The sequence below is a fragment of the Streptopelia decaocto genome (assembly GCF_964273445.1).
Source record: "Streptopelia decaocto genome assembly, chromosome: 2".
Taxonomy (NCBI): domain Eukaryota; kingdom Metazoa; phylum Chordata; class Aves; order Columbiformes; family Columbidae; genus Streptopelia; species Streptopelia decaocto.
Genome location: NC_138655.1, coordinates 130,410,938 through 130,438,254, shown reverse-complemented (window position 1 = coordinate 130,438,254; position 27,317 = coordinate 130,410,938). Strand labels below are relative to the sequence as shown.

General features: G+C 38.4%; 1 protein-coding gene across 1 annotated transcript in view; it reads left to right on the top strand.

The window, feature by feature from the left end:
- Positions 1-27,317, top strand: part of DNAH11 (dynein axonemal heavy chain 11) — a gene marked incomplete at both ends in the record, with an annotated part of 86,579 nt that overhangs the window by 24,495 nt on the left and 34,767 nt on the right. The window contains 6 exon segments of the mRNA XM_082044605.1: positions 2,007-2,058; positions 2,519-2,754; positions 4,633-4,826; positions 7,315-7,486; positions 9,573-9,615; positions 9,618-9,683. Coding sequence (XP_081900731.1) covers positions 2,007-2,058; positions 2,519-2,754; positions 4,633-4,826; positions 7,315-7,486; positions 9,573-9,615; positions 9,618-9,683 — 763 coding nt within the window.

The following is a 27,317-nucleotide window of genomic DNA, read 5'->3' as shown; positions in this document are numbered from 1 at the left end:
TTTCTATGGTTTAGAGGTTAAAAGATTTTTCTTACAGATCATATCACTTTTAATCAGCAGTATTTTCTGCCAGTTCCCATCTTATCTGTATCCACATAACTTTTTTTGAGGTATCTGCTAGAGTGGATGAGATTAGCATGTAGTGTTCAATTTTATTTAGCATTCCCCCAAGTCATACATCTCACCCTCTCTGCCTGTAGAACAGAACCTGGAGGCAGGTTCTGATGCAAAGTAATATTGATACATTAAGTTTGGGGTCTTCAATAGTACTGAAGTTTGGAACAGAGAAGAAATTTGCATAAACATTTATGTACAATGGAATTTAGTAAAATACATTTCCCTATTGCAATAATGAAGTATTTTAAAAAATTGGAGTTATAGATTGTAATTGTGGACACAATCTAAAATTTAGATAAGGTTAAGAATCTAGAAGGCATATTCCTAATTTGGGGGTTAAAAGGACAGGTATATATGTACTTCAGGTAACAGAAGAAGAAAGTTTTCTTTCACCTAAGATTTTTGAGGTATTAAGATACTTTAAGCCTTTTATGTGCACATAGTTTCTGCAAAAAGCTTTTACACTTTTGTGGCAGAGAAGTAGGATAAGTGCAGGCACAGCTTTTCCTCCCTGAATTTATGATCATCCAGTTGCAAATATGTGGAGGTCCTACATTTCTCTCTTGTTCTCCGGCACACCTACTTACTTTTCTTCTCCAGTCAGTAACCATCCTTTTATCTGTCTACAACTAGCCAGAAATGTCATCGGAAACATTTGTTACCTTTCTTGAACTGGACAGACAGAATCATTATTAAGGTTTGTGAATTATTTATTTCACTGTAAAACCATATAAAACATATGTTTACATTTCATAACTTTTTTTTTTTTCTTTCTTGCTCTCTTGCTCTCTTTTTGACAAATATTAAAGTCTTAAAAAACACTATTGACTGGACAAAAAAAAATCTGGGCTAGATGCACAAAATTTTTGAGAAATCTTTTTATTCTTGCTCAGCAGTATTGAGTGAGAAATCTCATGCTTACAAAATCTGAATTAAATTATATTCTGTGCAGTAAGGGTTGTAACCACGATCTAAATGTTTCATAACCAACTTTGGTTCAAGTCTCTACTCTGAATGAGGCAGAGAGAGCTTTTGAAATCTGGCTGCTTGCTGAAGATTAGAGGCCCAGTCACTGCAATATGCTGAAAAGTTTTCCTTGAAGTCTACCAATTACTGTGGTTTCATTTGTGCAAAACATTTGTGTGATCGTTTAGACAACAAAAATACACAACCTTGAAACGAAGAGAGATTGTTAGTTTCTAGTCCTGTTTTAATAAACTCCTAATTATTTCTGCAGGTTCTTACTTCCATGCACAAAATAGAAAAAGTGCAATTAGAAATCAAGCTTCCATGGATGATGAATCCTTTCTTGTGAATCTGGGGAGTACTTCCCCAAGTGGCAAAAGCTGAGGATCACATCATAGCAAAGTTCAATATTTTAATAATGCTTAATACATTCTGTATTTTCAAGATGACTTAGAGCTTTCTGGAGTTATTCTTTTCCTTACACCTCTAAGGGAAGCAGTGCAATTGAATAAAAATTGTATAAACTTAAAATTTACATCTCAAGGTTCTACAGTCCTGATAAATATGTAGGATATTTGAATTAATTTGTTCACTGTTGTAGTAATTTTTTAATCTGATAATCTGTATTCAGCATCATGTAAGCACTGCATTTTGGGGAATATGCTGAAATTTAATACAATCAGCTTAATATTCCTTAGCATGGGAGGCGTCACACTAGTTTCCTGGTTAAATGTCCTCATTAAATGATATTATCATTCATATTTTTGCACTTTCCTATAGGGCAGAAATCTTGATTCTTCAGTTGAGGTTAAGCCTGGAAAATGCATGGTATTTTGTCACAAATATTAATCAAGCTAAGTTTTCTTTCTCAGGTATGATAGGCAGAAGCTAACTATTAAAGAAATTAATAACCGTCATTATATTGCCTGTGTGAATCCAATTGCTGGCAGCTTCACTCTCAACCCAAGACTCTAGGTATGGTTTCAAGTGTCATGTTATAGCAATCCTGTATTTAATACATGAAATAATTACTATTTAGCTTTTAACTGCAATAGGTAGGCGACAAAAGGGGATAGGAGAAAATGTAGTGTCTGAAATTCAGCCTAGGTTCAAAATTCTGCTGTTCCTATAACTAAACAGAAAGAGACACAACTAACATATTCTTATATTGAGATTCCCCTGAATGCCATACCAATTGTAGTCTCACGTGGTCCTTCACCTGGCAGATGTGCCCTTGGGGCTCATAGCCAGATATACAGCTGCTGTGGAACTGCATCAAGGATGAGGCTAGAAATGAAGTCTTTTCTGTGACACAGAAGTAACTGTATTTTCACCAGGCTGTATTGTCATTTAACATTTTAATAACTTTATTTAACATGTCATTGACTCTGCTGTCTGATGCTATAGAATCTTCTTTTTCCCTTTTCATTTTCAGAGACATTTTGCAGTATTTGTTTGAACTTCCCTTCTTCAGATTCCCCAACTACCATCTGTAGCAATATCACTTGCTTCCACTTCCAGAGACATGCTTTTACTCCATCAGTAATCAATAATATTTCAGCCATAAAAGCAGCCATATGCCTTCGCCAGGCAGTGGTTCAAAACGTCCCAACAACTGCTATTAAGTTCCACTCAATCTTTAACATGAGAGACCTCTCCAACATCTTCCAGGTCTGTATCATGGGTTAATTTTCTATCTAGCAACACTCTTATTACAGCTGCTCTTAATTATTTAGTGATGCACATTGGTCTGTGGACTGATGAAGAAACGATGCCCTTTGTACTAAGTAGACAGTAGTCCCTGCCCTGAAGTGACTATGGTCAGGTAGAGTAAAGGGGTAGAAAACCAAGAAAGAAAAGATACTTAGTGGAACTAGAGCAATGGTTTGTAAAGTTCACTATGCTTGTTTATGATTTTGAGAAGAGAAGGTGAACATTTGTTCAGAGGCAAGACAACTTTCTGGAGATTAGGTGCAGTGAAACAGATTGAAGAAGCCCTGAAGCAGGGGCTGAAACCAGTAGCCAAACACCAGACCAGGCATTAAAGAGAAAAATGAGGGGAGGATATAACATGGTCCACAAATATTGGTCCCTCTTGTAAAATCAGGTGAATCTGATCCTGATTTGGCTTTACCTGCTTTTCAGTTCCTTGGAGTGCAGCTCTGTTCTGTTCTGTAATATTCTTCTTGCCTGCCCACCCCATGGATCATCAGAAACCATTAGAAAGGAGGCATGGATTTCTCAGGTCTCCTATTACAACAGTTACCTTGGTTTGATAAGGGTGCACTGGCCATCATGCACATTTGTACCCATCCTGGTGTGGAATTTGTTAAGGAAGGAAGTTTGAGGTGACAGCTGAGGAAGTGCTAATTTTGTTGTGATAATCTGTATCCTGTTTTCTTGAGTGGTATTGCAAAACTAGTGAACATACAAGATCCTGGGAATGCTGATACTTCCCTGTGTCTTGTAGTGCACAAGGGCATCAAACCATAATGAGTCACGTAAGTGTGCCAGTCAGTGAAGAATAGACATTTGTTTAAATTGTATTTTGCACACTAGATAACATTTTTTTTAAGTGCTGTCATCTGAGACAAAATAGGCTACCCTTAAGGAAGACCAACTGATATTCAGCAAAGATATTAATCATCCTGAGTAGATACCCGTTACACATTGTCCTTGAAACTATATAGTCTTTAAATAAGAACCAGAATGTCTATAAATTAGCAAGTTCTTCAGCATGAGCTAAAATGAGCATATTAAATGCAAGTATATTTGATTTTTTAAAAAGAAAATAGTTTTCTGACAGGTGGCAGGCATGGGGGCCATGGGAGGGAGGCAGGGAGAGAAAAAGAGAGAGAGTATTTGAATTTATTTGACAAAAAATGGAAACTGGAAAACATCAACTTTGTTTACTAGTCCTTTTTTCCCTTCCGTTCTAATTTCTAATTGCCAATAAAAAAGGAGTGAAAAGATAGGAATGAGGACACCCAAATGGAAAACTTAATGTATTTGGCAGTATTTGAATCTACAGGGTATTTTAAAAAGATGGACCCAAATTCAAAGCAGTATATTTCATGATGGCAACATGTTACAATTACACACAAATTTATAAATGTTTTAATGACTTATCAAGTTTTAGTAACCTCTGAAACTCTGTGCCCCCCCCCCTTTCAAGTGTTAAGAGTTTCATTCATGGGTGACTTGTGGTTGCAGAAATATAGTGATTTCAAATAGGATCCATCTTTTTGAAACACCCTATACACTGAGCAGTGACTTCATATCACAAAGAAATTATTGTTCCGTAATTTAAAGTAGTTCAGACATGAACAATTAAAGATATAGACAGCTTTACCAGTAGTTTGTTTGGAGCCTGTCTGTTTGGATGTACTGTGCAAATGCTTTGAGCCCATACTTGTAGCTACATGTAGTCTTTCAGTGCATAGGAACATCAATTGCCACACTAGTGGACTGTTTATTCATGAAAATGTTTTTCATGTGCTGTGTTTGGGGAATTTTTAACTATTATTTTTCTCTCTCACTATGTGGTAGAACGTGGAAGACCAAGTGTTGCTGCAATCTCCACTCATCTATTGCCATTTTGCAAAGGGCAGAGCAGACCCTTGCTACAAGCCAGTGAAAGAGTGGGAGCCGCTGAGGAATATATTTGAAGAGTTCCTAGAAAGCTACAGTGAAATGCATGCTTCTATGAACCTAGTCATATTTGAGGATGCCGTGCAGTATGTGTAAGTGGAATATCTACAAAGGAAGCAAATAATTCTTCATGATGCAATGTTTGCATGAAGTTGTTGCTTTTCACCATTCAGAGACTGTTGCAGTGCGGACTCCTAACAGTCTTAGTTGGAAGGCTTATGCGAAAGCATCATTCAGCAATAGTTCTGCTAAATGTACTTTATTGGTGTCTTTATGGAGGAGTAGATCGTGGCTCAGTATTAAAGCTAACCTCCATTTTGTTTATTTAAACAGAGATTCATCCATTTTTGTGCTGCAAGGAAATTGACACCACCTATTCTCTGTCTGCCTTATCTTTTAATTAGTTGATGGTTTCTTTATAAGAAAAGTAATGTTTACTTTTTGTTTCCAAGAAAAGGAAAATGTTTTTAAAACTGGAGTAATTCAAAACAAGGACAAGGAATACCTTAAGAATATACTAAATGATGCCACTGCATGGCAGACTTGAAGTTGCCTTGCTACCTAGACTTGTACTTTTTAAAATCTAAACCAGTCCAGACTTCTAAGTGTCATCATAGATTTATTTAATTTATTTAATTTATTTATCCATTGATTTTTTTCCATATGTATTCTTATCTCAGTTTAATGTAAATTGTTTTTCTTATGTTGAACAATATCTTAGTACCCATCATGGCCCTAAATCTAAGTTTCTGTTTCTGAAATCTGATTAACTACATTTGCTTTGTTTTCATGCACAGAAGAAAACCGGCCAGTTTTTAGAAGATGAAGTGAAGATTTTACTGAATAAGTGAGGCTCAGACTTCATTGTTGCTCTTTGTCATTATTTGTAATCTTTCTTCAATTTATACAGTCGTTCTGGTCATGTATAATATCAGTGATTTCTAGAAAGAGACAGAGGCTTAGGCTGGCAGAGCTTAGCTTTGTTAAAGTAGTTTCTATTATTTGCAGTGTCAAATCATTTAACGTGGAACCTTTTCTTCTAATTGAGTTGGACTAGGATTTCAATGTCATCGTTTTTCACTTTGCACATATTCAGGCAGGAGCTATATAAAAGAAGGCACTCTTGACAAAGCAGTCTATTGTAGAAGCTTCTCTCCAAGAGGATTTAAAAAGAGCTTATATTACAAAGATAATCATATGGATCTTACATAGGGACTGCAGATTTTGTTCTGCTGATTTAGAGGTTGATGTGATAATCATCAGAACTGCAGGCAGCCTTCTCAGGTATCGCTAGTTTTGCTTGACAATGCTGGTAAGCCATTATCTTCTCTCTGAAGTTTAGTGACCGAGAGTAGTATCCCAGTTTGGCAAAAAAAGTGGCAGGGTATCTTAGCCTTACAGTTTGGCAGGCCCAGAAAAGTGTATGTGAAATTAAATCCTGTAAAGTTTTTTGGCACCTTTTATGGGTTTTTCTATGGATCCATTGTGAAATCATGAATACGGCTGACAAAGTTCTACAGTGAGGTCAAAGAGAATTGGCTTCCAGTAATGTTTTGGTTGAACAGGTTTCTACTTCTTTGTTAGATGCAACCAGATTAGGCACATTATCCCTTTATTTAAGAAAGCTGTTGATGTTTTTTCAAGGATGATTTTTTCAGTGGCATGAGACATAAAGAGAATGAGGAGGTTGTTTTCCTGTTTTATTTTCATGGATACATGGAAGCAAAATCAAGCAAAGGAGTCCAACATGCTGTATCTAGGCTCTGGTCTGCTAATACTAGGCTGTAATCCCTTAGAATCTGTATTTGATATTAAAAAAAAAAAAAAAGAAAAAGAAATTTTGAAAATAATTTTCAGATACTTATCCTACAACTGATATTTTCATCGTTTATGTATTTTCTTTAATGTCTCAAACATATTTTTGGGGGGAAGAATTGCCTCACTACTTACATTTGAAAATTTTAGCAACTGAATCTTGTCTAATTTTGAGCCAGATTCTCATCTGGCCTCATTCACCCTGTAGTATTCCATGATCAGCAAATAGAAACATGTACTAAGTAGTCTGGCCTGGATGTTCCAAGCTTAAATTAATGCTTGATGAATATTTTTCATGAAGTGATTCATCATCCCTCAGTCTTTGTGATGTGAACTGCCAGATGTGGAATCCTCATGTGCTCTTAAAGACCAGTCAACCTCCCTTCACATTAACTAGGTCTTTATTCTGAGTCCAGTCAGGGTCCATCAGGATCTTGTAATGATGCTTTGGAGAGCAGCTCACTGTAAAGAATATGCAACTAGACAGCTCTGGTCGTTATAAGAGGCTGGTGCAGACCTTCAATATTTCACAAAGGGAAACAGCTTTTCTTTCCACTTGCTCAAATATTGGGGGAAAAAAAAATGCTGATGTGAAGTTAATGAACCTTTAGGTGTCAGTAGTACATTACCACACAAGCAGACAAGAAAGAAAGAAGGGTGGGAAGAAAAAAAAAATTAAAAAGCAAGCATGATGCAATAAAAAGAAACTGAGAAACTTGGCTAACAATGTTGAAGCATATGTTATTGGGTTTTTTTTGCCCTCAGGTGCCAGATCAGTCATATCCTAGAAGCCCCTATGGGTTATGCACTTCTGACTGGAGTAGGTGGTAGTGATAAACAAAGCTTGTTGAGGCTGGCAGCATACATCTGCTCCCTGGAGGTTCTCCAAATCACAGTGAAGAAAGATGACAGGATCCAGGAGCTGAGGGTAAACTATTAGATATTATTTGAGTCTGTTGAGTTCATCACTTCAAGAACTTGTTCTTTTGTTGTTGCACAGGCTTGATAAAATCACAGGCAAAACAGTGTGGTTTACAATAACAAGACCTGTGATTCCTGTGGTTTCCAGCTTTACCTCTTCTCTTCACCTCTGAGAAATGGGTGGTCAATAGATATTTTAGTATCTGTTTGTATGCTTCACAGAATTTTGGTAGTTTTTCCACTTTTTCCAAGGCAGCTACTTCAGACACTACAAAGATTTGGTTGGAGTTCTGGTATTTAAAGTTAGCAGTTTGTTACAAATTTTTGCATGTTGTTGCATGTCCCTGGTGAGACCACATCTGGAATATTGCATCCACTTCTGGGCCCCTCAGCTCAAGAAGGACAGGGAACTGCTGGAGAGAGTCCAGCGTAGGGCAACAAAGATGATTAAGGGAGTGGACCATCTCCCTTATGAGGAAAGGCTGAGAGAGTTGGGTCTCTCTAGCTTGGAGGACACTGAGGCGTGACCTCATTAATGTTTACAGATATGTAAAGGGTGAGTGTCACGAGGATGGAGCCAGGCTCTTCTTGGTGACAACCAATTATAGGACAAGGGGCAATGGGTACAAGGAACACAAAAGGTTCCACTTAAATTTGAGAAGAAACTTCTTCTCAATGAGGGTGACAGAACACTGGAACAGGCTGCCCAGGGAGGTTGTGGAGTCTCCTGCTCTGGAGGCATTCAAGACCTGCCTGGACGCCTTCCTGTGTAACCTCATCTAGATGTTCCTGCTCTGGCAGGGGAATTGGAATAAATGATCTTTTGAGGTCCCTTCCAATCCCTAACATTCTGTGATTTAGTGGAATAAAATGGATGTGGGTGAACAGAGGGCAAAGTTTTGTCCTTGTTACCTGTGAGTCATTTAATCACACTGGCCACATGCAAAGATAAAGACTATAGTTGAGTGAGGTGCTCTGTCAGGCTTACAGACTTCAGGACCTTGTAAGGCTGGGCCCTGTCTATGTGAGCAAACAGGGAAGGAGGGAACATTTTCTTCCTCTTCACTCCATGTGGGCAACAATTGGTGCTTCTGAATCTCAGACATGGCTAAATAAGGATCTGATTGTGGCCAAATTTGGTGGATCATGGTCCCCAAAAAGCCCTACTGTTAGCCTTGGGCTGTGACCAAACCACCACAGTGTGTGCAGCCTGAGACATCTGTTTTCAGAGGGAGGTACACGCTGTTCTATTTTGGAAAAATGCTGTGTGCTCTTCAGTGTTTTATATGGTGTCTAACTTCTTGTGCCCTCCTTCCCTGGGCAAATGAGGTGCAATGTAAGATGTGGGCCCAGATGGTCATTTCCCCCGTCCTGTTTCCAAGCAGGGAAACTTCTAAGCCTCTGTTAACAAACCCAGTAATTTGCTTTCTACTAGGTCATGTGGCAGCTTGTTCATATCAGGCAGCATTGACCTTTTTCTATATTTCAAATGTGGCCACACTTGAGTACAAGTGATGTGGGTTGCTTTTCTTTCTGGAACCTCATGCCAAAAAGCATTCCACGTTTGTAGCACGGATAGCACAATGGTTCCATGCCATGTCTCTGTCCAGGCCACTCATGTGTGACAGCAAAAGTAATAGTGCACCAGTGCATTACTCAGTCTTTTTTTTTTTTTTTTAACATAAGTAAGCTCTCCTAAATAAATTCACTAAGAAAAAAAAAAAAAAGCTCTTGCAGAAATAACAGAGTTTAAAATTGATCTTACTCTTCAGTGCAATTCCTAGACATTATTGGTATGGCTACAGCTGTTCTTGATGGGAACTTTCATGGCTGCAATACCCCTTTCATAGTATGGAGGAATTCCCTCGATTAGTAGTCTGGTTTGATCTTTACTACCAGGTCATGTTAAAACCTCAGTGTTTTATATAGAAAACAGAGGCAAACTGCTTTTCCCTTTGGATATTATGCAACAAACTAGTGATATGTAAATGAACGAGAAGGTGAAGTCAGCAATGCGTTGCCATCCACTAACGTGCATTTCACACTTTTTGTGTCTCGATGTTTTAACAAAATATGAGTGATTGCCTCCTTTCCTTACAGGAAATTTGTACACGAAGACTGGTGCCAAGAACATACCCACAGTATTTTGCTGACAGGTGCCCAGGTTCCAGATGAACACTTTCTTGTGCTGATTAATGACTTATTGGCATCAGGTGATTAGAGCAACACATTTCTTGAAAGATCTTTTCCAATGACAAATGATCTGTGGTTTCATTGAACTTTAAAGGGATAGTTTCTCTTTCAGGTACTTGTAGGGGAACTTTGAGAGTGGCCAAATGAACCCATCCAACTTGAGCAGTGAGTCTAACTTGCTTAAGAAAGCATTGCCCACTGAGGAGGCAAATTGCTACGGCTTGTCATGCATAAGTGCACTGATCTGGGAGGAGATGGGAACCTCTCTTTGAATTAATGCCATGTTTGCTTTGGTACAATTTCACTGACTTCAGGCAATGTCTTTGTGATGGCACAAGTGTAACAGACAGCAATGCAGTTTCACCCATGTTTTGAAAATTAGAGAATCTGGATTCTGAATGTGGGGATCTAGAGATTGGGTGGCAAAAAATGGGAATAATACCACGATGTACAGTTGGAGAGCATCTGGAAATATTTTATTATTATTATTGTTTATTTTTTTGCAACCAAATTGGAAAACAATTTTCGAACAGTCTGTAAAAACAGAAGGAGCCACTATTCTGAGGGATACATCATACATGAACTTCCTGTCAGGGCAAATATTTTTGTCTTTTTAAAACAATGTTGTTGACTCTCCCTTAAAAAACAAAAACTAACAAACAAACCTCCAGTTAGGCACCTAAACCCCAGGTCAAAAGCTGTTTAGCAAACGCATTAATATGATACCATAATTGCAAGAGGTGTCTCTTTTAAACTCCACTTTAGAGGCAATGTTTTTGAGTCAGACTGTAATTCTCTCTTGAAAGCTGGAAAACAGAAGTTGGGAATACTGGTTTTGGAGTGGCATCTTTAGGAACTTTCAGTTTATGCAGGCTTCAATTTTGCTCCTCATCTGAAACATGTATGTAGTTGATAAGAAAATTAAAAGTCTGAACACCATCAACAATTTGGCAAGAGCATGTTTCGAGAGGAATATGTGTTCCCTACTTCATGTATTAAACTGATCTGTTTGTGGATGAGAAGAGCCTTCCCATAGCCCATTATTCAACAGTAGTCTCCTGTGTGGGTTTTTTCTCCATCTTCTGAAGTGTTTAACCACTGCTGATCTAAAGACCATTCCTATTTGGTTATGAGAATTTTTGGAAGTTCTTACACTTCATAACATACCACTTTCTCTTTTTTTTTTTTTCTCATATTCTCTCTTTTTCCTATTCTGCCCTAGTTTTGCTGTTGTTTCCTCCTATCTCTAATTTTGTTGCCATCACTTCTGTCCCTTCACTTATTTATTTTGTAACTTAAAGGCCAGTGGAGACTTCTGTGGGATCTAGTGTGACATATTCTGTATTGTTTTCACTTTTCCAGACTTCAGTGATATGGTGCCTACCTTCTGTCTATCTATTTCTAGTCGGTGCTATTTGTCTCTGTTTCATGACTAATGCATTTGTGTACATTTTTTAAGAAAGGACAGCAAAAAAAAAAAGTTCAAATCTTTCTTCATTTTTTTCTTTCCCATTTCCCTCTCTTTGTATTTTTCTTTCTCCCTCAACAATTTCTTTTTTATTCCTTTTTATTTTCCCTTTTTTTTCTTTTTTCTTTTTTGGCTTTTCCCATTTCTTGTTCCCATTCTTGTCCTTTCCCTCCCTTTCTTCCCTTTCTCCCCTTTCTTTTTCCCTTCCTCCCCTTTTTCCCCTTTTCCCCCTTCCCCTCCTTTCTCCCTTTTCCATTCTTTGCCTTCTTTCTTTCCCTTTCTCCTTTTTTTTCCCCCCTTTCTTCCCTTTTTTATCTTTTTTTTTTTTTTTTAAGCCTTTTTGAAAGCAGGTTTTAAATTTCTTTTACTTTGCAACCATTTCACCAGTCCCCCACTGTGCAAATTAGCACTTCTGGAGGCAAGAACAAAAGATATCTATTCATGTTGCAGGGAAGCAATGTAGAGACATTATAGTACTGAAGGAGACATAAATTTCATGAGTTAACACACTGGCAAATATCTGTATGGACTTTTAGTTAGTGCTGGGTGACCTTTTACCTCCTCCTTTCCCTAAATTTGAAGAATAAAAGACTAATAAAATGTGAAAGAGAAAAAAAGAGGGAATTTAGACAGTTTCAGAATGTTAAAGCTCAGTGAAGTCATATAGTCGCATTTTTTCATTTCATTTAATAAAAATCAACATCTCGCATTAAGCAACATTTCCCTTATGCTCACCCATCTTCTTATATCCCACAGTTCTCTTTATTATGAGAAATCTGTAGCTCAGGAACCAAAACTACACAATGGTATTCTTTGAACCACCATATCTCTTTGATTTTGTGTTGGTTTTGATTGTTTTCACTCTGGAGCTTGCAATCTATTCTGCTGTTAATGAGCTGAGAACATGCCATGTGTGTAGTTGTGAATTTATGTCAGTGTAAATTGGAAATATGTCAGCTGAAGGCAATGGGTTGCACCATTAGAAAATATGGGTCCACAACAGAAGCGTGTGCAAGGACATATATGCATGTGGTGATTTCAAAAGCTTCCATGATGAATAATGGAATAAATTAAAAAGGAAGAATGCTGCTTAAGCAAACAAAGCTGATGGCCAAACATAGTAAATGGTAAAGTGCTGACAGTGCTAAGGCCTGCCATAAGCTGGGAAGTTTCTAAGACTCACAGTGATTTCCTGAAGCTCCAGAAGTTTTTCAATATCTCACACCTCTATACAGTCATCATTCTTGACTACTCTGCGCATTACCAAAGCCTCTTAGAAAAGTATAGGCTAGGGAAGCAACTGTTTCTCAAAAGTACGGATATGAGGCCAGGTGAGTCAGTCACTTGATCTCTGATTTTGTTTTATTCTTTTGGTCATGGCAACCCTTCAGCTTTTTCCCAAAAATGGGAACACTGTGCCTAAATGCCTTGCAGCCCACATGGCCTACACAAACATACCCTTAAATGTTATCTTCCTAGTAAGCATACTCTTTACAGCATTTCATCTTTGAGTATTCTCTGATTTCTCTGTTTCCTTGGTGCTCTTAATCATTACTATATATTGTAAAGTCATAACTTTTATATGGCTTTTCTTCTGAACTGTATCTCTGTCACTCAGTGTGTATGCTGCCAGTTTTCCCCATGAGCTGTTAATCTCCACTACAAATATTTGCTCTTCCTTTCTTCAACAAGTTTCTGCATTGTGTATTTTCCTCATGTTTCAAAGTTTACAGTCCATTGGTGGCCTTTGTGAAGTCCCAGGATTAAGAATTAAATTTGCTAGTTTTAGGGGAATGCCATTTCTCTAATTTCCTACCAATAGGTAAACTCAGCTGGACTACTTTAGTCATGGCATCCTTATAATGGTCTTCTCCTTAGTCCTGTCAGTATTTAGCTGGCTTCCCACTTTCAACAGAAATTTGCAGTACAGTAGTTTCATGCTCCAGCTAGAATTAATGTCAAACACAGGCAGGGCAAGTGCCCTGCATTGCTACAGGCAATCTTGTCCATATTATTGCTACTACTTTTAAATCATTGCCTTTCATTTCCAAATCCTCTTTCATCAGGACACATCAGCCTTTTCCTTGTAGTCTGTTTCATCACTGACAGAAAACTTCTTTTTATCTGTGAATACAAGAGGAACTTGTACAGCTTCAACACAGCTTGACTTTTGACCAGCTCTTGTGGTTTTTCCTTTGAGGGCATAGGTACACATGACTGTCAGCTTGACTGCTTTAATCTCAGCCAAAAAACACATGTTTTTAGGGTTTCTGGTTCTATGTTAAACTAATGAAAGTCCCAGATGTGATTATCTGATTCAATGGGAAACAAGGGTTCTATTAATTGTGCTATCTATCATTTGATGAGTCTCACCTCTCAATTTCTGAGCTCCTCAACCAGTTGCCACCAAAGAGACAGGTGGGTCTGGGACAGACAGACACAGTTACTGCCCCACCCCCCAAATGAAGGCTCAGTTATGCTATTAGACAACCAAGAAGCTATTCAGGATTTCTGAGATTTGTAGCACACAAAACAGCTGCTTCTGCAGTTGGCAGGCTCGTACAGAGTTCCTGTTTCTCTATGAAAAGCTCCAGGCTTTTCTCATTTGGATGTCAGCCATCCCTTCTTGAGTACTTAGAGAGCTGATTTTCAAGGATACATCTATATTAGTAAATTTATGAAGTCTCTTTTGTGGCCCTGAGAATTAGAGTTGTGACATGACTGGCATCCACATGACTTAGCTTTTCCCTTGCTCTGCTCGCAAGATGATGGTGATGGTGTACAGCTGGTTAGAAATGATTCCTGGCCTGTACTGCTCCTTACTCCTGCTGCAGCACCATTTAGTTTCTGATGGGTTAAATTGTGCAAGTGAGTGTGTTAATAGTTGAATAGGATGTGCCCTGCCAGACTAGTGGCCCAGTGTGTCTCAAGGTGCTTTTCAGTTCCTTGGTATTAAGATATACTGTTATCTGTCCTGCTCTCTATTCATTTGGTGAACCTGGAGAGCTTGCATATCTGAGATAAGCAGGAAGAGGTTGAACCGAGAAATACAGTGTAAAAGACATATCTATAGTGAGAGTGACATGTGAGTGAGGCTCAGATGGGACATCTGAGAAAAGAGGATTTTTGCCTTCTTAGGAGTGGTGAATATTACATGGAAATTGGTATTAGTTTTACATTATAGCAGTTCTTTTGTCCATGCTGTTTCTCTCTTTACTCAGTTGTGTAGTCCTTCTCAGTCCATGTTTATTTCGAAGAAAGGGATGGGTTTATCTTGCAGAACTTTGTTAGTTTTTCTGTTACTATATGAGACACCCTCACTGTAATATTGATATCCTGGTTGTCTTGCAAGAAGTGAAGAAGTGAAGCATTTCTTAATTTCTTAGATGGAGAATTTCCTTTTTTTTTTTTTTTTTTTTTTTTTTCAGTCTGCTGTCAAATTAGACGGTTATTTACAGCCTGGGCAGAAGATGTTTTCAAAACATAGCCTCCTTGCTTAAGTAAAGAGTACTCAAAATGTAGTCAGTAATAATTACGCATTTTTCCTCACAACTTCTGTTATCAGATCGCATGGCATCTTCATTATTCTGTGTGCATGAAGTCCTTTATAATATTGGGAATTCACTGGGGTGAATGCAAATGAACCCTGAAAACATGCCACATCAACTCCGTGTGGTTTTACCAAACTTTACTTGGTTGCCTGCTTTTTATTATTACCTTTTCAAGTATATGCTGTATCTTATATTTTTGTTGTCCACAAAAAATAATCAACAAAGACACAGTTATCTAATTAGGGTTTTATATTATAGCTAGGGTTCTGCTGGAATTTTCTGCCTAGCAATATAATACAGTGAGAATCACTCACTCATAACTTTGTGTTTTAGAGAAAAGTAATGGAAATTATGAATAGTGTGTTTGAATTTGAGCTCTAGAGCTAGCTATTCCAAGAAGTAATATATTAAAAGATTGAGAAATTGTTCTTCTAAACTTCATCCTGACATGATAATCTACAAAGTTTGTGTGTAGGTAACTAATTTCACCTATCGCTACTTTTTATTGGATTTAATTGCTTCTGTTGATTCTCTGCAAGGTTTCTACAATTCAGATCCATTGCTGTCCTCTTTATTATTGGCCTTTGCAGATCCCCTCGTGTAGTCTCTCCTTAGCCTTCATAGCAGTTCTTTTCGACTGTTATCTTCTGCTTTGTAATCTGCACTTGTAAAATTACAGCTAGGTATTTGAATATGTATGAATTGCAAACAAAAGACTGGAATATCTATATTTTTTTAACAGTAAGTTCACCTGCTAGCTGTTTTCAGGGATGTTCACAGTGTAGTTATGACAGTTTAGTCCAGGTTACTTACTAATGTATGTTGCCTTTTTTATGGTCAGGCTTTCCAGCTGAATAATCCTGGTAGGACCAGTGTGTGCCTGGTATTTCTTGCAAAGACTTTCAGTAGGGCTCGCTTACCAGGCTCAGAAACTTGTGCTAGATATCACTGTGTTCACCTCCTTCTCCATACTCATTTGTTCTGGAAGTTAGTTAACTGTTGAGAGGCTTTTGTGTCCTGTGGTTATCCACATGAGCTCAAATAGTACTGCGTTCCATAGACACAAGGTTAGAATAAAGATTAGAACATACTACTATAATGCACTCTTAAAAACTTCCAGAGCTTTTTTTCAAGGGGTGGTTAAGGGCAAGAAAAGAACAGATGAATTCTGGGTATGACTTAGTAAATCTAGAATTTAGATGCTAGGGTAAAATTAAAAGTAAGCAATCCTGAAAAGTCAGTAATATCTTCTCAAGGATCTGCAGTTCGTACAAACTAATGCAGCTCCTTATCGATGCAAGTATTTCTTTTAAATCACTCCTAACAGATAAATAACTTTCTTCCCTGAAGTTCAAAATAAAATTGATATAAATAGGGCATAAATAGTAATCATTGCACACGAACAATTGTTCAACATTTGGGGAGCATAAAATATCCTCCTTACTTAGGATACAAGACTAAAGAAAACACTAGTTCTGACTTGTGTTTGGCAAACAGTCTAAGACTTGGATTTGGACTTTTCTTGCAGACCAGTACTTGGAGGGTTAAGTCAAAATATGTGCAATGAGAGTAGTGTAAGACGGTGTAGAAGATGTAACTTGCAAGACTGTGTATGGTTTGCAGCTTTGGAGATGTGATAGATTCAGTTAGCAGCACTGCCATAGCAAGGGCATTTGTAAGAAGCACATCAAAGTGGGGACAGATACCTCTACACTCTCCATTACCACTGATACCATACCAGGGATAGTATGCAAATCTGAGAAAGTGCCTACTAGTATAGTAAATGAGGTGCCCCAAGCATCAAAACTGCTCACCATGCTTCTGATATTATAATTGGACATAGAATTTTATCAGAAAATTAGATGAAATGAATGAGAGGGAGAGAGAATGTGTGATTGAAGGACACATGGTATGACAAAGAAGAAACTTCAGAAAACTCACAGAAGTGTCCAAGCTCTTCGAGAATTATGAAACAGACCTAGCAGATTTTTCATGTATGTTTCTTCTCTGATTCAGAGTTTTGGGGTGGAGACCATTTATTCTTGCATCTTTTTGATTGTTTCTTCTGTTTGCCCTTCTTTCTCATCAGCCTGGTAAAAATTTGCTGTAAATTCCAAGATCTTCCTGTGGTCTTTGTAAAGTTTCAATGTCGTTTTCATCACGTGGATAGAATGGATTTCTACATGGACATTTCTGCCATTTGCATCTTCATGCTGAACGCATTCAAAGTAGATGACATTTTCTTCTGTTCCTCAGACCAACTTGCTGACTAGCCTGTCTTTCAAACATCCCTGGACAACCTGGACTCCACTGTGTTTTTGCATGGGTGTCTATATTTCTGCCTAAATTATTGAAGATGAGGAGAACATTAACTTCTTGCAAAGATGAGAACAAGCACTGCTGTTTGTAATTCTTGCAGGAGTCAAAGGTCACAAGTGATTTAAAACCAGTGGTTTCTCTTGCTGATGCATTCTCGAATGCTTCCTGCCTGTAGTTAGAAGAATTTTAGGTTCATGTAAGAGAGGTATTTTTCTGTTTGACAATAAACTAGATCAGTAAGGGGACCAGAATAACTACAATTCAAAACTCTGTTTTAACAGTAAATAGTCCTCTACATCCCATTCCACAAGACAGAGAAAAAAATGTACTATGAGATTACTATGCTCATCAGCTCTAGGAAACAGGTAAGCATGTTGGAAATGGAATAAGTACTAGTAAATACCCTCCATTTAGAAATATAAAGAAGTAAACAGATTTTAAAATGGCAGAACAAGTATTTAATTCACAGTGCAGTCTAAAGCATGGGCTTGGGGTCTCTATTTATTGAATATTTATGGCTCATTCACCAGTAAAGATTTCATTGAATTCTTCTCTATTTTATGCCCCATTTAGTATTTTAGTCTACATCATTCCTCCTTGTCTGTCACAACATGGGAGAATATAATTGCTTCTGTTTGCCTTCCTTGCTTCTTCCTCTTACCCTTTTCATGTCTTTTTTGTTGAATTTCCCTGTAAAATTGTTTCACATTTCTTCTGTCTTTTAGCTCTTCTGTTTCCACCATGGCTCCCAACACAAGTAACCACTTGTGCTTTTCTTACTGTTATACTTGGCTGTATCACACCCTTCTGAAAAGGGTGTCATTGATCTGAAGTCTTCAATAATCTCAAAATTCCACTTAGTTTTTGGACACATCAGAAATAAGTTTTTTGTGAGATACAGCCTGACTAATGCTTGTGACCAGAAGCCATTTCTTAACTGATTTTGCTAAAAAGGGTGGGAATGAAAAAAAAGACATAGCCTGTTCAGGTAAAAGATTTTCTTGTTTTGACTTAGTAGTTCTACTGAAACGTCCTCATCTTTCCTCATAAATAAAGGTTAACTGCAGAAATTATTGTCTTGTGTTTTCCAGTGCAGAGGCATATTTTTAGAAACTATGAGATAGTGGTAACTCTTTTCCATTTTCTATGAACTCTTCTTTCCATATATGATAGAAGCTTTTTCCTTCTTTTCTTACAGCTTTCTGCTGTTCATTCTTTTTGATCCACTTTTCTCTTAATAGGTAATGTCAATTCCTGATTACTCCGGAATAAACCTGTCATTTCCCCAGCCTGCCTGACTGGGTTTTGCCTGGTTCTTGCGGCTGCTTGGCAAGTGATAGTCTTTTCTGAGACCACTTGGATCTTTTTTTGTTGGAATTAACAATATTGATGCTATATGGTTTGAGAAGCCCTGTATAGCAAAAATAGTTTATTTTGTAAGAGGTATACAGGAGACACCTCAGTCCTAACAGCCTGATGTCTGTCATTTTGCTAATTACCTAAAAGCAAATACAATGGTCAAAACATGTGCTAATGGCAGTAAGCAGGTCCACAGGTACAACTGAGAGACTAGAATAACCTTTCTTCCCAAATCTAAGTTGCTTTGGGTAGGTCGAGTGATACTAGCAGCCAGTCACATATTTATTTATTTTTCTTTGACTTTTTTAGCCTATCCTTGTTTGAAAACTCTTTTCTGCTTTTGTAGAGAGTAGTCCCTAAAACTTCACACACAAACCAAGATCCAGATCTCTTCTTTTCCCATTCTTTTAATGGGTTTGCAACATGTATTAAAGTGGCAGGAAGTGGCTTGGATCAATTTAGCAACCCAAGAACTGGGTTTGTGTCTCTGTGACCAGCTGAACATGCACCTTTCTGGCTGTCTGCATTGCAGCCAGCCCCTGTGGCTGCATTATTATTTATAGCTGTCAAACCCAGAACCTGATATGAGCATGGAGAGAGGGGAAGGAAGCCGCAAGTTCACTATGTTTGTACAGTGGAAAGGGCATAAAACATGTTTGCCCAAGGTAACGTCCTAGCCGATTAAGTTTATTAGTTGCCAAATTTGTTCTGGAGCCTCAGCCTTGCACTGGCCACTGCTAGGCCATGGTTCATTGCATGCCTTTCTCTAATTGCCCAAATTCGCCCTGTGATTCTTTTATCTCGCTTTGCCCTCTCACAGATCGTTCTGTGTTCCTCTGCCACCGGTGCCACACCAAGAGTCCGAGCTCGGAAGTTCCCAGCCGCAGTGAACTGCGCCGTCATTGACTGTCAGCAGGAGGCTCATTGAGGAAGCCGAGGGGGGTCAAGGTACAAGCCCCTCGGTCTTATAAGAGAGCAAATGGAGATCGTTGAAAGATCGATAACTGAATAAGCTGAAAAGAACAATGCTCTTTTTACTCCTTCTTGCATACTTCTTGCCTTCGGTGTTGTCCAAGCTCACCCCTGCTAAAAGCTGAATTTTTATGGCGTTTCACTGCCTAGTTCCTAGCACAGGCAGGGAAGTGAGAGGGGAAGAAGAGAGGTTTGTAATTTGTAGCACTGCCTTTGCAGAATCCTTCACTTCTTGGCTTTTTAGGATCTTAGAGATACAGAATTTATTTAACCCTTTTCAATACAGTTAAATGTATTCACTAGTGCTGTAGCAATTGGGGCTGAAATGTTGCAGTAAACAGCCCAGGTTAAATAAAGAAGAGTTTTCCCTCTGTTCAGCAACTAAGCAGGTGAAGATTTCCCCTATGACCACATGACAATTTTATTTAGAGTTCTGATGTTTAGGTAATGTTTCATTTTTTGTTCCTGATCAGTCTGGAAAGTGACTTCTTAGATTTTTCTAGGAAAAAAAATAATACATCAGTGAGTTTCATTTCAGGCTTTCAGGGTGATGATTGCCTGGTATTCTTCTAAGAGCTTTAACAAGTTGCTTCTGCTGTCCCACCTGGTTAGCTCCCACTGTCCTGAGCACTTTAACTGGCAGCAGGTTTTTGCTGGTGAAGCAATTCACACAGATCTAGAAAATATTTGCTTTCTTTCAGTGATTGTGGTTGCAGGGGTTTCATTCTAGAGGGCTCTTATACTCGGGACCATTTATTTGTATAGGAGATTTGTAATCATGAGAGACCGAGGATTTCAGGAATGCCCATGGAAGAACCTTCTCGTTTTCATCGTGGTAGCAGCAGTCCCCGAGCACACCTGTGTTGATACATTGCCAGCATTTTTCCTTGTCCTCCATTCGAACCCATACAAAAATACCTGGGTCTTCGGGAAATGAAGGCGGAAGTCTGCAGGGACGCTTGGAGCTGCCCCCGGGTTACCCGGCAGCCCCTTCCCCTCCTCGGGGCTGGCGGAGGCCAAGGGGGGGTTGCCCGTCTGATACCCGCGCTCCAGCGGTGTGCGGATGCCTCCTACGGGGCTGCGAGGGAAAGAGATCTTTGCAAGTCTTTGTCACGTTTCTGTTTTCCGTCAGCACCTTCTGGTTTATTTCAATAGCTCTGAAGAGATTTAAAGTGTTACTTGGATAGTTATTTGTGGTCTGGTGTACTGCATGCATGTTTTGCCCTCTTGTTAATATGATGTCAATTTGCATGTTGCCATTTATTTTAAGGAAACTGCTAGGATTACTTGGAGAAAAGAGAATGGCATCTGTTTCGACTTAAATACATATTTCTTTCAGATCCTTAACTAATTATATTTTGCTCCCTTGAAAATACATCTCCTCATCAGAATTTAGGCTTTTAATATTGAAACTGTTTTGTGAGTTCATTATTGTTATTATTATTTTATCTTTTTTTTCCATTTTTTTTTTTTATATTTAGGAAAGATTTCACTGATTCAAGCAACTGCTTGTGAGTCTGTCTTTCACAGTGGTGTTAACTGCTCCTGGTAACTATCTTTCCTGTTCTGTTCCCAGCAAGTGAAATAAATGGCAACTAACAAAATAACATGACATTTTGTTGACAGTGAGTTAAGGTTTCCTTGTCATCAACACACCTAAAGCACCACTTGATGCCTGAGTCATGCCTGCATGTGCAGCTGATGAGAAGAGCAACAGACAAGGCAGCAGAATGCAAAAAATATTAGGATGAAACAGAGGAAGGATTTGAAAGTGATGGGAAAAGTGAACCCAGAACAGAGGCATTGAAATAACATATAAACTGTGACATTATGGGGAGACTTAAGCAAGAGAGACAGAAGAGAAGCAAAACTGCACCAGAAAGGTAGGAGAGGTGTACAGCAAAGAGTCTGAGGAGGAGTAAAAGGAAGGTGAATGGAGAATGATCACAGAAAAAAATCATTACTAAAGGGAAGGGGGACAGGAGAGTTGCAGAGGTGTATTAGGATATCAGAAGAATGACGGGCTGGGTGGAAAAGGACCACCCTGAAGAACAGAGGGAATGTTAGCTGCAGTCTGTCATCCCCTCTCCACTGAAGATTTATGGAAGGTGGTCTCCTCTCCTTCACTCATCTCTAGAGTTAGTGTGTTAATACGTCGTTTCACTTGCTCCCTTTTAGATATTTCAGGAAAGCCTTTTGTTTGTTTTTAGCAGAGAAGTCTTGTTAGCCAGGGCTCATGTATGTCTAGATGTCTGGAACATACTGTAATTTTGCTGTCCCTTATGACGATCATTGCAAGGGCTATTACTCAGTGATGATTTTGGCATAATTGATGCTTAGCTCCTAATTGTCCTTTTTCAGTGTTCCTAAAAATACAGCGATCACAGTTGATAGATTTTGTGTTCATCGCTGTACAACATTACAGATTATTTTGAATTAGGGTAACTTGAAGTTAAGCTAATGATTTTTTTTTCTCTTAAAAGTTCAGCACAAATATGACATCATATCCCCATTGCTTTAACAAAAATTGGAAACTATCATCTGGATTTAAATGGTGAGAGAAAACGACAAAAAATTCACAGTGATTGTGGGAGTTGAGAAGGAAGTCCTAGATTCCTCATCTTTTTATCTTCAAACCAAGCCTAGGTACTTTTCTGGAAGATACAGTTTATCCAGGGAAGGAGAGGGGCAAATTGAGCTCAGCAAGGGAGATAGTGAGCTGCAGCATCAGTATGTACTATGAGGGATGCTGTGATCCTCCCTGCTGCCCTGTGTGAAAGTATCCAAACAGAAAAAACAAGTGATCCTCCCTGGTTGTGGTGCCTGTTGAAAATATGTCCCATGAAGCCCTTTTCACTCAGAAGGATGTTGGTTAGTGTGTGGGTTAAAGACAATAGACAGTGAGTTCAGGTATAAATGGAGGGAAATGGACAGTATCAGAAATTTAATCAATTTGGATATCCAATTTATTGATAGAAAAGAAAGGGAAAGAGCCCTCTTCTGTTTCAGTACTCAAATTGCTAAATTTACATTGTAAAAGAGCACAAGAACACTGTGCAGTGGTTCTGAAATCCATGTACTGAGCTTAACGAACTTACAGAAGTGCCTTTAAACCTGATTTGCTATAAAACGAGACCTAGAGTATTTTAAAATAATGTCTCTGTATCCAAATTCAATGTGACAGGCAATCTCCCTTACTTTCAGCTGGTGTCACATATCAGCACTGAGTCCAGAATAAAAGAATCAGGATTATTTAATCCATCCCTTTGTAAACAATAGCAATGCACATCTCTGCCACCTCTTTCAAGTATTGCGCTGTTGCTGTCTTATATGCTGCTTCTCCAGTGCTTGGCACCAAACAGCACACACTATTACGCATACCGAGGATAAATTCTTCATGCTTTTAGTTTATCATACTCCATAGTATTTTACAACATGTGGTACAGCAAAGGAGAAGCCTGATGTAATTTTTTTTGCTTTCTTCTTTTGCCTCTTAGGCTCCCTGCTCCCCCAAACACATACTTCCCAGTTACCTCTTCCTTCAGACAAACTCTGGCTTGGTTTGATTCTCATTTTTTATAAATGACTGCAGGATGCCTTCAAGTGCAGTGGCACTCGTCTTTTTTGCTCTTTACTTGGCATGTTTCAGCTAGCTCAACTTAACTGCAAGGGGCTAAGATTTATGAATTTGGTAATGACTAATTTATATCCTGAGGAAAGTAAAAGGGCAAAATTCCTTTTGAACACTAGTCATAACTTGCACTGGTGTTTTTTTTGGTTGGCTGTTTTTTTGGGCTTGGTTTTGGCTTTGTTTTTTCTGCTTAGAAGTCAGTCAGCCAAGGCCTAGAATAGAGAGACTGCATAAGAATGAAGAGACTTCACCCTTATATTTTCTTTCAGATTGTATATAGGCTTATTGCTCATTTGTCTTTAGGACTACTGAATGGTTTTGATTCGTACCAGCCTGATCTTTATTATTGGCTTTAAGCTACTTTATGCTTTCTGGTGAACTGCAGTTAAATCAGATTTTGTTCCTGTATCAACTCTTTTTTGTTTGCTTTTTTTTTAAATAAAGAAGGCTAAATTAGCAATAATAATTTCCTTTGCCTACAACCCTGAATGGGCATATATTGAAAAGTACAATGCAGTATTAAAAAAGAAAAAAACCTGGAGATAAATGAATGGCAGAATAAATAATTTATGCTAATGAAATTACTGCAATTAGTAGTTCCACAATGACCCTTTTAAAAGCCACAGCTGTTAATGTCAGGAAGTGCTGTCACCGCTGACCTTATCATAAGAGAAAGTGACAAATTGAAAATGCAGGGAAGACCAGTCCTCAAAGAGGTCTGTTCGGGAACGATTAGTGTTTTCTGAAAACCAGTGTGAATTACAACCAGCTGCTCTCTGGCTCGGCCTGTCTCCCATGCTGTGCCATTTTGTTAAGCTCGATAACAATAGTTATTTTGCCCCATTGAGACAAGTTGTCTCGGGCCACTTCCAGCTCTACCGGAACCCACTTCTTCCCTCACTGATTTACAAATGAAACTGTTGTTAGAGGGCTTTTCAGGGCTGCTGAGTAGAGACCTCTCATAAGGATCATGTGTAAGGAGGTTGTCTTTCACAGGGAAGAACTGTACTGCAGGGTGCGTGTGTGTCACAAACAATGAAAAAGAGAAAAAGGCTGAAACACATTTCAGCTGGAAGCAAAGCACTGCTCAAATTTGCATAAAATGTCCATTCCTGCTGACTAGCCTTGCATTTACAAACAATTTTATTTTTAAGATGGATTTATGCTAGCTTTGCCTCAACTAATGATGTTCCATTTTTTTTTACTTGTAAAGCAATTTATTTCTGCTTTCCCTAAATGTAAATTATTCTTTATTTAGTCCTTGTTTTAATTTCTGTTTTTGTAATCACAGGTGAAATAAGTATTCTTCTAAACTACCTTTTAAAAGTCACAGGAAAATAATGAGGTTTCTTACTGAGAAAAATGGCAAGAATTTCTGCATCAACCTGATTGTAATATTAATGATGTAGATTTAAAACATTTAACTGCATCAACAGCCACTCGTGAGCAATTTTCCCAAAGTTCCCTAAGCATTATTGACAATGCTTTGGTAAATTATGTGTGACTTTCCTAAGAGTTGGTGTAGCTCATTTAATTCATATTAATTGATTTTTAGGCTGTCCTTGATTAATTGAACTGGGTTCGTCTTGTACAGAATGCAATAAATAATCATTAAAATGAGGGAGATGTGACTCTACAAATTATAAAGTTAAGTCTGCTGGAAGTCATAGAGGACAAAATGGAAGTTAGTTACAGTAATGATGTTAAATAGGTTTTCTTAGCATGTCCCTGTTCATTTTAGATACAGTACTCTTGCTTAGACATGTATGTACATATATTCTGGTAATATAGGTAGATAGGGTCCTTCAAAACAACAACAAAATAATTTTATGGATTTCTTATTTCATTTTTATCCTGAGCAAGTATATTCTAATTCAAAGTAGTGTAGTAGTATATTGTATTTGCTAGTTCAGTTTTCGAAACATTTAGAAAAAGGACATTTGAGATTTAGTTCTAGAACTACCTCTCTCTTTGCCGTGAGAGGTGAACTAAGACAGGCATTTTACCTCTGCATTTTACTCAGAAATACATGACTAAACGACCATCTGGAGCTGTTTTAAATACACCTAGCCTTTTTTGCGTATCATATACTATATGAAAAGAGTTTTCCAGTCTCACAGCTGCATTTTACTCCCTGTGATGAGAGAGAAGCCCCAGGCAGAGCTGTGTGGCACCCAATGCAACCCCTGGGGCTACAGGACCCCTCTGGGGTCCCTCCTGCAGCCTGCTGAGATTTGCTTGGAGGTAGAGGTAGATTTGTGGTTGGATGCGTGGGTAGCACGTAGGGAAGAGTGTGAACTGTCACAGCTCAGGGTGACTCTGAACTCCATGAAGTTGTAAGCACTTTTCTGATCAACTGCCCCTTGAAACTGATAAAAGATCTCTTCAGCACAGAAATGTTGCTCATTTCCTGACATTTTATGGTATGTAGAGAGTCAGCTTTCAGAAGCACTCTATGGTGGTCTAATTCTGCCCTCCTACCAGTTCATGTTAGTTTGTCACTGAATTTGACAAGCACACATAAGCAGAGACTTGTACAACTTTAGAAATCCAAATCGTGGAGTCCAGTTCTGCTCTATCTTAGGTTAATGGCATAAATGCACTTCACTTTGAATAGGAATTTGATGATTTATGACGTATATGGGAATCTGTGTGATTAAAGTAACCACTCTATTGTATTTCTTTAACCTACAGAGCATTTTTCTTAAACAAGTTTTCCAGAGGTGAAATAAAAAATCCATCCAGTATTAACTCTGCTGATAGCAGTATAGTGAATGATTTAATGTCTGGTTTTAGCTGTAAGAAGCATTTATTTGAAAAAAAAAAGGAAGTATGTTGAAGCATTGAGCTTCTATGCTGATGAAGGCTTAATGAATGCCAGCACAGAATTAATTAATTTACATGCAAAAAAGTTAAGGGAGGCTCACTTTGGTTTAATGTTTGTTACATGCTGACAAAATTATATTAAGAGTAGGCTGAAGAATAGTTTTGGGAAGGAGCCATCCTTAGAAACATAACCTTTCTGACTTACATGGGTATGCTTAATTTTTGAAACATATCTTTGTTCCTCTGTTTCCATTTGTTCTTGTTCCTTGGATATGTTTGACATCTTATCCAGGACTCCATTTGTGATTTCACAGCTTATGCCCATACCATTGTGAGTATGCTGAGTGCCAAATACAATCATAATGAGAGGTGATACAATTACACCACTCCAAAGAGTTTTCTGGAGCAAATCATTCTTTATAAGATCCTCCTAAAGAGAAAAAGCAATATGTCAGGACACGTGGAGCACTTGGTGAATGGCATGCAGAAGCTGAAGGCAGCAGCTTTCCAGGTAAACTGTGAAAGTCACAACCCTTTTTTTCATTTTTTATATGTAATCTTGGTTTTGTTGCTAATAAAACAAAGTTGTCACAGTACCTTTTCATTAGACTATTTAGTTGCATTTTTGTGTTTCATTGAAATGACCTAATTTTGGAAACTGGGGTTTGTGGTTTTTTGTCATATAGAAGCTCTTTGAGCTCTTTAGGTGTCTTTGGAAAGGGGGCTCCTTCCATTCGAGCAAGGACAAAGTTTGGAGACAGGGTGAGTGTAGTGGGGCCACAGTAAAAGGGTACGAGGGAAAGCAAGTACCACCGTAAGAGCCAGATGAATGTACAGAGAAGATGCAGTTCTGTACATGGGGATTTCGTGCGTAACCAATGACCAGCTGAGGGGTAATGGAGGCAGCAGAAACAAGTATGGCACCTTTGCATCACCTGTGGTCACCTCCTTGTGGGAGTAGTGCCCATTCAGCACTTCTGTCAACACTTCATTTGTGGCTAGTCACTCCACAATTACAGAAGGGAGGGGAAGCTGCTTTTGGAAGCCTTTGTCCCTGCCACGTGGTCTGTAATCCCTTTATGGATGCCGAAGACAAGCTGTAATCCAGCAATTTCTTTATACAAAAGTCTGTGTGTCTTATATGGAAACTGCAAAAGAAATGCTCTGCCCCAGACTATGCATAACGTTGCACCTGCATGCTACTACCTGAGATTAATAATGGGATCCGGCTGGCTTACTCCCACTTTTCAAGCTGAATACCTGTGAAAATAAATGGTCAACAGCAAAGGGTGACTGCTTTTTTTGAAGTTTTTGATAAGGTATCCAATACTAGTAAATTATTAAAATGGTCTTTTTCTCAGATTCTAATTTGATGATGACTAAAAGATGATTTGATGATTTGAAGTGCCACATGCTGTGAAGCATATGGAGCTGCAGCTCCTGCCTAGCCAGGTTCTTGAACACTGAGCCATTTTTATCATGCACGCCAGAGCTCTATACAAGAATATCAAACATAGCACCATTTAGT